The 16,731-nt window shown below is 39.6% G+C and overlaps 1 protein-coding gene across 2 annotated transcripts in view; it reads right to left on the bottom strand.

The window, feature by feature from the left end:
- Positions 1-16,731, bottom strand: part of CTNNA3 (catenin alpha 3) — a 437,555-nt gene that overhangs the window by 82,875 nt on the left and 337,949 nt on the right. For both annotated transcript variants that reach the window (XM_048310542.1, XM_048310541.1), the window contains exon 13: positions 8,588-8,739. In XM_048310542.1, the coding sequence (XP_048166499.1) occupies positions 8,588-8,739 (152 nt within the window). The remainder of the gene's footprint in view (positions 1-8,587; positions 8,740-16,731) is intronic.

Genomic DNA, 16,731 nt, shown 5'->3' on the forward strand with positions numbered 1-16,731 from the left:
GACAAGAGGACCAGATCTGACACTGTTACACCAACGCCAAAGCACAGAATGACACACACACCAGCACTGCTACCCTACTCCTGTGCCAACAGAACTGAGATCACAATCTAACACATACAATTACTAAGTTTTTGAAGTCCAGTGACATTCTGAACGCATTTGTGATGTACCTTGTAGCTTTTCTGCACCATACTAAAAAAATCTATCCTACCAGATAAACGATTCCACAGTGACAATGGCAACTGGGAAATTTCAGCTAAGCCATGGACCTTACAGATGACTGTGATCAGTGGTAAAGGGAAATACGGCTGGATCTAGCCTGAGCAATGAAGATCTCTGAGGCAGAACTGCACCAGCACTAACAGGGCGACAGGGCTGATTGCAGCATCAGAACTACAGCCTAAGCTCTTAGCACTGCTGAGAGCCTGCAGTCTCCATTCCCAGGCTTGCCTTGTTCATACTCCAGTGAGCCATGTGGCAGGATGCATATTTTAATGGAGTATCTATGATTTGTAACACTTTTACTGTGCTTCCCAGTTTTGGTTCCAGTAATTCAGTCCTTCCCTTTTAACAGTAATATTCACTCAATTTCTCTGGGAATATAATTTATATTAGACAGTAAGCACCAAATGGAAAGGAAGGAATACACATCACTTTTTCTTGCTCTAAGAAAAAAAAAAACCCTCAGCAAAGATTTTAATGTTCCAGAAAAAATACTGTTATGTGCTTAAGTTTCCAATGAGCCACTAAACCAGATATATCAAATAATTCTGCGAAGTTCTGTCTTCCTGAAAGAGGGGGGTAATTTTGTGAACAATTAAAAGCATAATCATATGTGACACTTGCAAAGTAATTTAATCCTACACTAGGAAGAACTGACATTTAAAGTAGTATCTAAGTCAAAATTGTTTATGCCATCCATTTCTGTCAAAGCATATTGACTCCTGCATGTGACCCAATAATCCCAGCACTAGGAGATTTCTATGGAAAGCCATGTAGCAATCTGCTGCTGAGGAGCTCTTAACTCACAGCCTTGCACGATGCCTAAGGCTGTGTACTTTGGGCAGAAGACAGCACAGATTTTCCAGGATGGATAACTGCACATGGATCTTGCAATGGACACAGCATGCAGCTGACACCACCACTGCTGTCTGTCTATCGGTATTTCTGAAATCGGTTATTACTTCTGTCTGCATGTACCCATAAAGGTTTTCCTTTTTAAACAAAACACAACACAACACAACATCCTTTCCATTAGCTGACACTTCATAAACTGGAAACCTAAGGCAGGCTAAAGAAAATTCCATTTTTAACTGGAAAAGATGGGTCATACATTCCTGTGCTGAATGTAAACAATGAGGCATAAACACAGCAGACAATAGTGCAAGTATTACAGACTAGTAGCTGTATGCAGTGTAGCAAGCAGCTTCCTTTTGTAAGTTTAGAACACACTATTGCTTTGTTTGACCCATCAATTCCCCATTCCTGTTTTAACCTTAATAGATAAAATTAAGCAACAAACACTGACATCAGACATGTCTTGACAGGGCCCTGGGTAACACTCTTTCAACAGCAGGTTGGACCAGCTGATCTCCTGAGGTCCTTTCCTTCTGTGAGCCTCTGTGCACACTTCTCTCCTCCTTCCCCTCACTGACCAGAGTATGAGACAAGTAACATATGTGATAGTGAAAAGATGGGGTTCAAGAGATATTGCAGTATTTCTGCCTTAAAAAGAAGTCTCCATTAACCATGGCATTTTGATAAAAATGAAAAACAACTGAATAGTATTAATAGAATTTAAACCAATGAGGGGGGGGGGGAGGGAACTAATACATATTAACATACAGAAAGTATAGGTTTGAACACCAAAGTGCTGAGTTCATGGTACTATTCTAAAGACCCATTTACTTGTCTGTAGAGTCACCAGGGTGGTGAACGTGAGCTGCTGCTTTGGAGAGGAAAAAATCTTCCCCACCAGACCTGTACACAAGACTGGCCAAACATAAAATGCTTTCTCACAAGCTTATTAGAGCTGCAATAAGAGAGAGCCTGCTCCTCCAGCAGATACGTAAACAACACAGGAGTTCTACACATTGTTCCTCAGAAGGGGGGCAACTGCTTTTGACATTCCTCTACTACCAGATGATTTCTGTACAGAAATAATGGAGCACATGGACGTGAAAGGACCATTTTGGAATTGCACACAGGAGGATAAAGGGGGGCACTTACTTTTCTAGTCACTGTTCATTTTGTATGTGAAAAAGAACACAGAATCGGAAGTCACAAATCTACCTGTAAAGCCTGAGCAAATGCCTGGAGCATGGGAACAGGGGCAGCAGTCAGAAGGATGTACAAGGAACCAAGAAGTTAAAACCTGTTAATCTCAAAGTGCAGAAATGTAGAAGCATAAAAGCAGGTAATTTCTCTTGTCTTTTGTTAACAACAAAAAAAAATCCACCATTTCCCAACTACCCTGTGGATGGACTCTAATCCAGTGTTTAAGCAAAGGGGATCTGAAGAAGGAGGAAGAAGGGGGCCACCTGTCCTTGAGTGAAATAATATTTTCTCTGTCCTCTGACTTCCACTCCTGTGTCTGAGATGGGAAGGGTAAGAACGTGCTTTTTCCCTCTTCTGTTGCCCTCTCCTCTACCCGAGATGTGAATACACCATCTGTTTTTAAAATCAATAAATTATCTGCATTTCTACTAACAATTTTTTTTTCCCCCCTTGTGGAAGCATCTCAGCTCTTAAAAAACAGGTGCTTGTTATGGCAATTATGGCAACTCCAAACTCTGTTTCTTAGAGTGACATCCTGCCCATGTGTTAAGACAAAGGGATGCAACTCTCAAAGAAAACAAGAGGTGGGTTTTCTTTACAGATACGTTGCTGAATAGCTTTTTGCTCTGTAAAGCAACAAAGTCAGCAACACTACCACACAGAGAACCAAAACAGTCACCTGATTTGTTGAAGATATTAAAGGCACTAAACTAATGAAACTGAGACCTTTGAGAGTTCATTACATGGTACATAAACATGAAATAGAAGCAAACTGATATGTATAGCTGTTTGCCAGAAAAGAGGGATAGGATTTCTTTATTCGGGAAGACAAACTCCCCTGATACTAAATGGAGATTAACATTTTTTAAAATGTCAGCATGTTAAATTGAAATGTATGTGGACTGTGTCCAAAAACCGTTCAGTACAGACCATTTTGATAAGATATCTGCAAGGTAGAGTCATAATAATCATGACTGACTCCATGATGCTAATACTGATGTAAATTATAACAAGTATTTGTATATTACGACAAGGCTTCCCAGCTATACTGTAAAGTACATACACATATTTAGAAAATACGTATGTAGGTGAATTAAGATATGAAATGTAACCTATGTGGGATAGTGCTTTACGTTTTCCCATAATGGTACTTCAAGGTTGGTGATCCTGACTTAAGATGTTAAAAGCCAAGTAATATGGCAGGGACAAGCAGCTGTCAGAAGCTTTTACTTGCAGGTATGCACAGTTGATCATGGCACTTAAACTTACCTCTTACTTGGGTTCTACAGCACAAACAAACTTTCCCCACTAACACCTTTATGTGACTCAGGATAAAAACCTGAAAAAGGAACAGGTGTCCCACTATCCTTAACAGACAACAGGTATTTCTTCTGCACTCCTTTTTAAAGGCATCAAATGAATACATTCTTTTGCAATCACACTGCATCCAGACGTATCAATCTCTGCATGACAGGACTGAAGCTGACAAGGAGCAGAGAAAGGAAAGGTCCTGACCTACTTAGGTCAGAAACAACCAGAAAGTGCTGAGAGGTGTAGGACCAAGTGGCTAACTACTGCTGCAAAGGTTCTGCCTCTTGTGTAGTTGGTGTAGGATAGAAAAAGATGAAGAAAAAGGTTTTTATCAGACTTCTCAATATGTATTTGCAATGGATTAGCATCACTCCTAAATTTCAGACCAACAACAATGAAGTTTAACAAGGCGGTACGAACTGTTCCTTGTCTGTCTGTTCCATGAGGTCTCAGGGCCCTCTTGGAGAAACAAGACTTTGAGTAAATGTCTGCCCCACATTTCCCTGCTTTGCTTTGTTTTCTCTAGCTTTTAAATAGAGGTTCAATTCATGCCTGTTATTGCCTGCATCTGCTACTAACTCGCTTGGACTACAGAAGTAAAAACACATGTATCCTGAATGTGGAGAATAATTCTGTCATTAGTAAAAGCCAAGGTAGAATTTAAACTAGACACTCATTAACTGGCTGAAAGGTTTTCACCACTTGCTACCTTCCTGTCCTAGAGGTCCATGTTCTAAAAATTCCTGTAACTCTGCTGGGTGTAAGATAATGAATTCTGCTGCGATCTCTCTTACTGAGAGAAATCAAGTGTACTGAAGAACTCACAAGATCTGTTAAGGATGAATTCTTCACATTTCTTTAAAACAGAACAAAAAACCGTGCCAAATTTGCAACCAAGAAAAGAAGTGAAAAAGGGAACCCATCCCAAGGGTATTCTGAGAAAGCCAAAACATATGAAAAAGCATTTATGCTATAGACACCTAAACGTGTAGCTAAACTGAGTTTGACTTTCCAAAGGAAATTAAGACATGCAGTAAAAAACTAGTAACTAAAGAAACAGGAATATTAGGAATTGATTGGAGATGCAGTGAGGATCTAATTGAAATAAAGGTATCTAGGCAAGACAGAAAAAACCCCCAAATGCTTTACTTCAGTTTTTAGGGGTGTTGGGGGATGGATATCCTGTACATCATGGTGCAGGAAAATCAAGGAACAACATGTAAAACAAACTCAAAAAGCTTAACAGCATAAACTCTTGAGGGAACCTATGGTCTCCATGCCAGAATCCTGAAAGAAACAGCACACAGAATACACATTCAGTAGAAAGGATTCTTAAGAGATGTTTTAAAGTGTTAAGAACAGCAATATCAATACACATTCTCCATTTCTCACAAAATTGAAAAAAAAAAAGTGAGTGGGTTCCTCACTCACTGCTTCCATGAATATAAGAATAGTAAAAACACTTTGCATCGAGTATCTGAACCTTTTGCCCTCTTCGTCTCTGAAAAACCTGAACAGCTGCTCACTTTTTTACCCTCCAAAAAGAACAAAGAATTCTGTGAAACTCTGACTTTGTTTCCACTGCTCTTGCTATGACTGTTAGGATGACTATTAGTGCTTCAGCTACCGGTACTTATTATCATTTAAAGTTGTTCCTTTCCACTGTTTATACCCTAATGGGATATTGCTAGCTGTGACTTCAATCCAGCTGTTTCATATTCTTCAACTAAAAACACCTTCATTCAGGAGCTTTTATTAAAGAAAGCTCTACCATTAATCTTAACATTCTGCAGCATATAATACGTATTGTCTCAAAAACTGTCAACCTGTTTCCTTTGACTTTTCTACATATTTCTCATGGCAGAATTGTCTTTAATTGTATTACCGAATCTAATCTATTTCTGTAACATCAATATCCTAATTAAAATGTTATCCAAAGAATGTATAAATGTTCCTGTGCAAGATCAAGCTCATAAAATCGCTAAAATATTAAAAAATTAGATGCTTAAGAGTCAAAAAATGACTGAGAAATGTGGATACGCCCTGGATCAACTACCTGGTTATTTCAAATTGACAGCTACCACTGGATTAAGCAGTCCTTGCAAGTGAACAATGAAAAGCATCTTAAGGTGAGGAGCATCTGATGCTCCAGAGGGATTTCTATTACAGCTCAGCAGTATAACACACCTGCCACTAAGTAGCTGCTCTCAAGTGTTACATTATACTTGCAGATGAATGGTTAATGTATCTTTGGTTAAGCCTGGACATTGAAAAGCATAGCTGATAATTTGCATTAACAATAGTATTGGGCAGCATTTTATAGTTAGGAACTCTATTTTTAAAACCATTCTCTCTGTGTAATTACATGTTTGAAATGCTTCCTGAGAAATTGATCTGGAGAATTTCTGCTTTTGTTGCCATGTTGAAAACTTGCTCCCTGTGAATGACTGGCCTTGTTCATTTACATTTCTCAATTATTTTTTGACCAACAATTCCTGATTCAGCCTTGCAATCAATCCCCTGTAATCAGTGAGGTGCTGCTCTCTGGCACTATCAGCACGTTGGCCACAGAACATTTCATTTCCTCACCTTGGCTGCTGTGCTAACAGTGTACATCTGAGTAACAATCAGATTTACTAAAGCTTCTTCCAGGAAACTGGCACTGTCTGGAATGTATTTAACTAGGATTGCAAATACATCCTGACTCAGAAAATGAATCTCTATGCTGGCAGTCAGTATCTCTAAGGGTTGCTGGAGTAGCTAACTTTTCACCAAACCTCAAAAAAACCCTCCCATGGCTGTGGCTCAGTTATGGTATTCCTTAAGTAGAAAGCTCATATGTCCTTTCTAACAATTTTTTTGAAATCTCCTGAGCTTTCATCAGAACTTGCAAAGCAGCAGTGGAAGAAACCATTCTATTCCTACTGTCCACTTAGGTGTTGTGCAGTGACCCACGGTTTTATGGGTGCACAGTACATGTACTGCACACTGGCCACTTCCTGGGCCTTGGGCCTATCACAGTCTCTTCACATCTGAGGATTTTCCTGTCATGCTTCAGAAGGAAGTAGAGGGGATCATAACACCCTTCTCTGAGTGACTGTCCACATACATACACTCACCACAGACAACTCTAAGTAAATACAGCTTCCTGCAGAGCTGTGTCTGGCTCTTCATAGAAACTGACTGAAGCTTTGTTACACTCCTCAGTGCATTTCCCCATTTCCCAAAAATGAAAAACTCCAAAGAGAAATGCTCAGTCACAATCATGGAATTCAAGCCTATGAGGACTGGACATACAGAAGACTCAGATCTCACTGAGAAACAGAAGCAACTTTGTAATCTTAAAAACCCAAGAGCCCCATAGTCACTAAGGGCAACAGAGGCACATTAAATGAAGCTTATCCAGAAAAAAAAGAGATGTCCTAATGAAAACTCTTAGCCTGCGTTCACTGACACAGGAACTGATCAGAAGACCTAACAGAGGATCACCCTCAATCTGGTTTGTTTGGTTTGGACCTACGTCCAAGCTCACAAACTCCTACTGCTATGGGCAACATGTTGGATGTTTCAGGGTCTCTCTTCAGTACACAAACAATTTCCTAATTGACAACTGCAATGAGGATGAGACATTTAAATCATTTTCCACATTTTAATTCCTACTTTAACTTACATACTACAATATGTTAGGACTAATATTTTTCACATTCGAATGGTTTTGGTTGGAAGGGACCTTTAAAGGCCACCTAGTCCAACCCCTCTGCAATGAGATCAGGTTGCTCAGAGCCCCCTGCAGCCTGGCCTTGAATGCTTCCAGGGATGGGGCCTCTACCACCTCTCTGGGCAACCTATGCCAGTCTTTCCCCACTCACATTGTAATATATTTCTTCCTTTTATCTAGCTAAATCTCTCCTCTTTCGGTTTAAAACCATCACCCCTTGTCCTATCACAACAGGCCCTACTGAAAAGTCTGTTCTCATTTGTAAGCCCCCTGTAAGTACCCAAGGGCTGCAGTAAGGCCCCCACAGAGACTTCTCCAGCCTGAACAGCCCCAGCTCTCTCAGCCTTTCCTCATGGGAGAGGTGCTCCACCCCTCTGATCATTTCTGTGCCTCCTCTGGACCCACTCCAACAGCTCCCTGTCCTTCCTGTGCTAGGACCCTAGAGCTGGAGGCAGCTCTGCAGGTGGGGTCTCACCAAAGCAGAGTAAAGGGGCAGACCCACCTCCCATGACCTGTTGGTCAGGCTGGGCTGTAATGGGTTTGTATTTACAAGAGAAGGAATCTGTTTCTTACCATTCTCAGCTGGAAAGTCAATGCAGAAGACAAACGCCGTCTGAAAAATCTATATTGTTATCAATGTTTAATACCACTTTAAAACAAAACTGCTGAACATACAGATATTGAGCTCAGTTGTTTACCCCTTGAAGTGGGATTTATGAAGATATCTGGGGAAAAGTCTGCATCTGAAAATTCTGGTTTGAATTTCAAAAATAAGCTGTTTGATTCAGTTTCCTGAACTTCAAGAAAAACATGAGGGTAAGTGCAGTGATGGTAATTGTGTAAGACTAAATGAAATCAGGTTGCTAAGTCTTCTATGTGTGAGGCTGAAAGAACTTGATATGGGATTATCAGAATCACCTGGAAATACTCTCAATTCCTACATTCCACAGGTTAAAGTTGAAGAACTACAAGAAGATTTGTGTTTGTAGCTGCAAGTTAATAATAATTAAAGTGAATTAACATCTTTACCAACCAAACATAACTACGTTAGAAGTAAAGACATTTTTACGCAATATTCTGATGTGGTACTCAGTGCAATGCTACACTTACGGAGTTACAATCACACATGTTTCACTGTAATCCAAATTTCCCAGGTTAGTTCAACCTGGATATGAGCTTAGGGACATTTATCACACACAGAGTTCTGAATGCTCCTGAAAATAGCCTGATGCCCTGACCCATCCCAGAAATGAGTATGAAAAGAACAAATTACAAACTTACTCGAATCATCATGACGGAGCACCTGATGTTGTGAATCGTATCGTACACCTTCTTGGAAATGTCCACAAACTGGTTGTCATCAAACAGATGCACTGTGTTCTTGCTTAAGCTCTCCAATGCAATATTTACTTGACTAATAAACTCTGGAATCACTATATAAAAAAAAAAAAAAAAAAAGAAAACACCAAACAGAAACAAAATTCAGTGAGCATAAAAAGGATAGAACAGGTAGCATTTTTTCTTTTTGGCAAAACACCTCATATTGCTAAAAACTTTATTTTATAGAAAGCACTACAGTAATAGTGCAATTACTTTTAAGTGAGAATACATTTGTAATTTTTATCACAGTTATAAAAATTTCCATGGTGAGCACATAAGCTGTGGGGGTTATACAGTACTACAAAGAAGAAGGGAGTTTTAAAAGGGGAGCTGGGGAAGCAGTTGTCAAAATTTGTTGGCAATTTCAATAGCAATTTTATGCAAAGAATCAGGATGAATAACCTGGCCCAAAGTTGGAACTACTGCTGAACAGACTTCCACTATTTCAAAATCTGCTTTCAGTATGAATGGAGACGTAACTACCAGAAGATCAACGCTTATTCTTCCACTGAAGAAGTCCCACAATTGTAACCTGAACTTACCAGGGCAGTTTACCTTGTTTGATTGAATCAAACTGTCCATTTTGAGTCAGTTTGATACTGACCTGTGCTTTACCCAGAATGGCCAGGGCATATTCTTCTGATGCTCCAGGTCCTTATTCTGCAGAGTGACCTGGTCACACTGCTCTCCCCTGACCCTTCACATCAATTTGAAGCAAAGGAAACCCAGCACAGAATATGGAGGGAATGCAGATGGAAAATCCACCACACACAGAAGGACCTCAAACAAGCTCAGACCAAACTCATTTGCAACAACTTACTTCCTGTCACGTGGAGTCTGAGCACACAGAAGAAACAGAAAAGCAAAAGGATAAAACTCAACTTGTGTAATATTCAATACGAATAACAAATCTTTGGTAATAAAGCTCTTTCTCAGGCAATGTGTTACACCCTTCATTCCAAATTCCACACTGTGCAATTCACAAATTCGTAACACATGAAAACAAGACTACTAATACCTTAAGTGTGCAGTATCTCAGGCAAATTTTGAAGTATCTAATAAATTTGTAGGCAAAGCTTCAGCTAAAGACAACTGGATTTCTGAATTAGAAAACCTGGTGACTTATACTTTAAGTAGTAGGAAAGGTGCCCCAATAATGGTTTATCCCCTAACTTTAATGAGGAAACACATAACCCTTGGAGACACTTAAAATTCATTCTCAAGTTACAGTAACTTCACTGTCTTTGAGCCAACAAGCCACTTAATTTGAAAAACAGGGTATTTAATATCAGTGCTTCCCTCTTCAGATTATCACTGGAATTGTCTCACCTTCTGAAAAGGTCAGTGGAAAGATTTCTCACACAGTACAGAAAAAAGACATGGTACATTTTTCATTTGCAACCAAATAAAATAATTAAGGAGAATAAGTGCCTATTTATTTAGTGCTTTTTGAAAAAAAAGAAAAAATCAAATGACCACTGAGTGAGAACTTTTCACCATTTTAGGATACACCACTTCATAATTTTTTTCCTGTTAAAGATTTTGGCCCCTAGACTATCGAAATAATTCCAAGTGGAGCAATTTTGAATAGTCATTTCATATGTTTAAATAAAATTAAACACTCAAATCTTTGTATCCTCGTATCTTGTCGCAAAAATGCTGCAAAGGAGAACATAAAAAGTTTCCAGGAGTTCAGGATTTCCAGTGGTATAGTCAAAACCGATGGGATGCTTCCCAAACCTCCCAGCCCCTCCTCCCTTCTCAGCACACGGGACACAGTCACCTGCAGTATTGGGAAGCACTCCCTGCTCAGCAGCAGCATCTTCCGTGGCTGCCACCGTCCTGCAGCCCCTGTTCCCCAGGCCAGGCCAGGCCATTTCCCACTGCCCTGCCCCCTGCACTCCAGCCACGTTCCATATGCTTATTAACGGCCTTTGCCCAGCTCCTCCTGAGGCCACGCTCCTGCCCACGGTGCGTTTGTGTGTCCGAATGAATCCGTCACTGCTGGGAAGAACTAACTCACTCGTGTGCCCTGCTGTAGTGGGACAAACCACAGCTGCACTGGGTACACAAACACCACCCCAGGGCCTTCCTCTGGCAGCATTTCAGATGGGGGCTCTGCAGCAACAGCACTTTTACACAGGCAATTAAAACACAAGACTAACTGTAATTCTAAAATATGTACACACCAATCTGCTAATGGAGCAAGAAAATACACTTGGGCTATCAAACAGGTCTTATTTCCTGGTCATTTCCCCTTTAAATCATAGGATAACTCCCTCAAATCCAGGACTTCTGGGATTTATTTTAGTTTTGAGCTCCCAACCAATGACTTAATAAAAGAGCATTTCGGTGCACATATGAGTTCCTTCCCATGGGTAACTGACATCCAAAATACTTCGTAGACCTCAAATAGTCAGGAAACCCTCTGAAATACTGCATTAATTTAGACTTGAATTACACCAATAACATGCATATTTCCTGTACTTGGCTTTATTTTTCTAAGCAGCCTAAATATAGCGGAGAAGCAGATGCAACTGAAAACAGAAGGAAATGATTCATTTTTTCAGTCTTTCAAAAGCAAAATTAAACAAGTAAAATTAAAAACATCAAGTGTTAGACAACTGAGAAGTACTAAATTTTTGTGGGGATTTCTTTGTGGGGATTTTTTTTGTTTATTTGTACATTTTATTTTTGTACTGTTTTGTTTCTCCTGCAACAAATATTAAGAGCAAATTTCAATATGAGCACCTGTAATTCTGCTTTCCCTGATGGGGAAGGTGCAGAAAGGAGGACGTTTGGAAAATACCAATATATTCATAATCGTAATGTCCAAAGTCCCTAAAGGAATTAAAGATTTCACACTACCAAAAATACATTCTTGAAATTAACCTTATTTATTTCAAAATTCATCAAGTGTTCCCTAAATCCTCTGGTTTTTTAAATAACACTATTCATCTTTCCCTGTAGGTCATGTTTTCTTAGTCTTCTAATATTTTTGCTTGATTTTGTCATCTTCAATCAAAACCAACTAATGAACCTGGTCTGGAGTTTAACAGCTGTCAGGGCCGAGCTCTTCATACAGAAAATTAAACCTCACTAACCCCTTTATTACAATTAGCAACTCTGTGCTTGTTATTTTTAAAAATAAAATGATCAGGAAAACAAATTCTCAGCTTTGCAGAAGGCCACTAACAACAGGTGAGAGCAGGAGTCACTGTGCTTGTACCTTTTAATTAAGCGGTGTTAAGTGATTAACACCCCGTCAGTAGCCATCAAAGCAGCTTGATAGTGAAAAAGCAACAGCCTCCAAAGCTAAACTGTCCACATGTCCAACACTCACCTAAAGAATGTCTTAACAAAACAAATACACCTGAACAGACATGACAAGTCATGACCTCTGAGAACTGACCAGAAAAAAAAAGACTTTTTTTTTTTTTTTAAATTCAAAATGTTTATGGTTTTTCACTCACAGGAAAAAGGGAAGAAACTAGGAAACCCACAATTTCTCCAGAAAAAGAACTTGTGGTAAATAACCGAAGTTTCCCTTCAGTGTTTATCTGCAGATACAAACACTGTGAACAACTTACCCAATGGCGCCAGCAGACTGGGAAAAGGCTGGAGAGCTCCCACTAGAACAGACTGAAGAAGTACTCCTTCAAAGGCAGCTTTGAAATGGAAGTGAGAGCACAGCAAGTGACTGAAGCTCTCTGTGGCACAGCTTCAGAGCACAGCTACACACACTGCAACACTGCCACAGCTTTGGGTTAACTCAATTCCAGAGGCCTTTCAACACAGGAGAGGACTCTCTTGGGCATTCAGCCACCTGCAGACATCTTCTGTGCCCAAACAAAAGTCACTAAAAAAAAAATATCATTAAGAAAAAAAATTTGGGCAAGTTGGAGTGAAAAAATGGTTTTCCTTCTGAAGATAATAAAATCAGCAAAAACTACTAGTCACGAATTAGGACTCTAAGAGGAGGAAAGAGCCCCATGAGAACTTCTAAAAACCCACCTGAAGACAGAAGTATGGCCAAGTAAGGCCTAAAAAGCTACTGGATGAATTTCATATGAAACTAGCACGATAGCAGAGCACTGAAATAAAGCAGATGTGCAGGCAGGCAAGTTAAAAGAGGTGTGTGCAACCTAGACCTATGCCAAGGCACAGCTGGTGGCAGCACAAGAAGAGACTTGAGGCAGGAGGTGTATACCTCAAGTGTTTTATTATTCCTCCAATAACCTGACCACCTAGCATGAAAGTCAGTGTGATGGGTATATATAGGTTGCTTCCAGAGAATTTAAGCAGTTTTCCAGTTGCAAGAATTCAGTGGAAGTGAAGCATAAGCAAAGTACGATTGTAAAGATTAAAAACACAGCCACCTCTTAAATGCAAGGTAATACTAGAGAAAATAAGAAATCTAGTTAATAGCCACACGGCCTACATTCAGTACTTCTTTATGTAATCTCACTCTGAGATCAAATAATGGTTTGCACTTCTCGTGATTAAATGCTAACCATTTGTAAATTTCTTCTAGAAAGGTATCTAAGAATTTCAGATCATTGTAAGAACATTGCCTATTCCAGTAAGCCAATTGCACTGCTAAGTATTATGTCTGTTCTTAATGCCACTTCAATCCAGAATGGTATATAAAGAATTAAAAAATAAATAAAACCCATCTAAGCTAAAGCAACTGTGCTGGTTAAAGCACACCATGTGAAATACAAGGGATCTGCTGGCAGCAGCCTGAGTCACAGCACCCAACATGCAGTTCAGAACGGAACAGACTGTTTCAGTGACTGATGGAGACAGCTTCATTACAGGTGTTCCAAAACACATTGAATTCATAATGGAATTACTGCAAAGAAGAGTATTGTGCATTCACTGCAAAGGGTTGAGCTGAGTAACACAAACAGGTTTGGAAACTCCAATCCCTTGTGACTGTTACAAATCCACATAATGCAATCCTTCCTAATAGGAAGATCAAGCTGCTTCTGAAGCTGACTTCACAGTGGTACAGACTTTTAATTCAAGCCTGTATTTCTGTGACACAATGTTAAATTGGTAGCTTTTTATTATAGCACTGTATCCAATGGCTTTCCAAGAGATATTTACATATATATATACATATACCTGTACATGAGTATGAGAGAAGTAGAAGAGCTCTGTGACTATATGCATTTGATATACCCCATATATCAGCATTCACATTCAGTCACCTTATTTGGTAACAAGTTTATAGGTTACATGCAGAAAAAGGGATTAACTATTTTTGGAACTTACAACACCAGAAACAGCTCATATTCCTCTGACAGTCTCAATCCTGGGCCATTATATATGAGAGGCACAGTCTCAGAATCCTCCATTGTGGCCACTCCCCTCCTTGACTATTTAGAGCATAAGGATCTATAAATTATCCTAATGGAATTTAGTATTTCAAGCTAAAGTTTCTGCATAATGACAGCATAATACAACATGAAGTAGTCCAGGCAGAGGTGTGTTGCATGTAAAAAGTTTCCTAATAAAAGCAAGCTGTAATCAGTATCTGCTTTGTTAACTCAGACCTATGCAAGCTGCAACTGTGCTGCGCAGAGGAGTTTTGCAGCTTGCAAGGCTGCCAGACTGCTGGCAGACCCACAAGCCCACAGCTGAGCATGTATACACATACATAGAAGTATTTACGGAATTACCTAGCTATATACAAATGGACATCATAAATCTTTTTTATATGCATATATTTACAGACAGATTTATACATAAACTATGCTGAACACGACAGCAGTTTTGAGGTACTAGATCTTCACAGCTAATAAGGGTAAGATTTTTAGGAGTTAACTGTCCTGAATATGAGAAAATATTGATAGCAAGTGAGACCTAATTATTGGCTGTGTGTGTTATTAATGAATGGCAATCCAGTAAATTGCTGCTTTTAATTTTGAAACAGCCCTAATTTATTCCTCCCCTAAACACACCCATGACAGTGATTCAGCTTCCTACCTGGAACACACAGCTATTCTGCTTTGCACCAGGACAGTTTAGATGTACACACCAAGTGACTGTTCTCTGTATGGGTACAGAGGATTGCTTGTGACTTTGGAATCCCTGGACTTTCCCCTACACAAGCACCCTCTCCACAGCCCCTGCACAGCCTAGCAAACGCATGGAACACTGCACTTGGGAATTAAAGCAGTGCCTTGCATCTGAACATCACAGTTCAAAGCTTCAGTGGGATCCCTCACAGGGATCTTCAAGGGAATGGTTTTGAGGGAGTAGATGAGTTTCCCTGTAGAAGGAACTTACTAGAGGCAGGTCACAGCACTAAAAAGAGCAAAAAGATCATTTAAATCATTTACATAATCCTCCTTTTTTTGAAGCCCTCTACCTAATATATTTTGCTGCCATGCTCAAGGACAGACTGACCATGAGATCCCAGATGAGAATGACACTTCCCCCTAGGACAGATGAGACAAATTTCAGAATTTATCTTTCATTCCTTAGCAGACAGAGTGGGCCATGTGGGCCTGTCTCGTCTCATCAGTCCCCAGCTACAGCAGGGCATTCATGAGCTGTGGAAACAACTGCTATTCCTCAACTCAGATCACAGCCCAGAACACGCCCTTCCTTACTCTAACTGAAGTCCCTGGGTTTCATTTAGAGGCATCTGCACTACATAGAATCGCACATAGATACACAGAAGCTAAGACCAGTAAATACCCTAAGTCTGTACCCTAAAAAAACCCCAAAACACAGCCAGAGCTCAGTCAGCAAGAGCAAGGAGACAATTAACACACCAGGTAGTGTCTACAGGCAGTGACCTAATACTCCCAAATTGGGATTTCCCAAATGGACTGAGCAGAACACAGAAAATGCCATAAAAAGGAATATAAGAGGAAATTGAGGTCTTTGTGGGGGGGAGTGACTTCAGGTAGTCTCTTATGTATAATGAGCAGAGAGCAGCTTTTTAGTAATTTAAGCAGGGAAGAGAAGTCCTGAGAATTGAATAAAAAAATAAAATTACAACCTCCCCAAACACCTCTCTGTGAACCTTGTTTGGTTGTATTGTAGAAGCATTTTGCTATAAATCACCAAAGCTAGAGAATGGTGTTCATTCACAAAAACCTTACAGCCACCCTACAAGGGAGAAAAGTGGGAAGAAACAACTGAGCACAGCAGTTACCAACATACAAACTTGTGTATCATCCCCAACAAGTGCTTCAGTGAGGTGGCACAGCAGAGAGTGCTGCTGAAGTTATGACCTGCTTGGTACAGGCTTCTTCCGATGTACTACAGTAACACTATTTCAGGAGACACCAGTGTAGTTTCAGAAGCTCAGAACACGTAACTAAGACGTATTTTCCCAAATATAACTATGCTGACAATGAGTTGGTCTTCAAAACATTAGCAGCAAACAACAATCTAAACATTGACTTTGAGATGCAGCCAGTTATTTTGGTAGATTACTAGAAATACTGTCTTTTTAGAAATCTGGTTCCTAGTGGGTGTAGCATCAACCTAGAAAATCTGAAAGTAATTAAATTAGCCATAAAGAATAAAACTGCACAAGATTCCAAGCTTCTTTTGGCCCAAAAAAAATTTGCTTATCCCAATGGAAACATCAGAAAATTAACGCAGCTTTTTAGGCACAGTCAGATACCATGTTTTTGTCATATATTAGCAAACAACAAAAACATAGAAGCCAAAATGTCCTTGGGCAAAATGTATTTGGGAAAAGGGTCACTACATTTTAGTTCTGTGTCTACTGCAATAGTAACTTGGAATAACTGAAATAATTTAATTAAGAAGAATTATTTTTCATGGAAGACTACTGACATTTAAAAAGCAAGCACAAGAAAAATACAGCTTGGTAGCCAAAATCCTCAAATACATAATTACAGTGAAATACCAATAAATGCTGTCAACTGCAGAAAATATATTTTTCTAAATGGTGCCAGAAGAATACTGTCTCTAAATTTAACATTCAGAGCTAGCCTCAGAATGATTCAGAAAGCAGTGATTTGTGACAGGCTAACATTGTGTGTGCTCCCTGC

Source organism: Corvus hawaiiensis, chromosome 8, assembly GCF_020740725.1.
Source record: "Corvus hawaiiensis isolate bCorHaw1 chromosome 8, bCorHaw1.pri.cur, whole genome shotgun sequence".
Classification (NCBI taxonomy): Eukaryota; Metazoa; Chordata; class Aves; order Passeriformes; family Corvidae; genus Corvus; species Corvus hawaiiensis.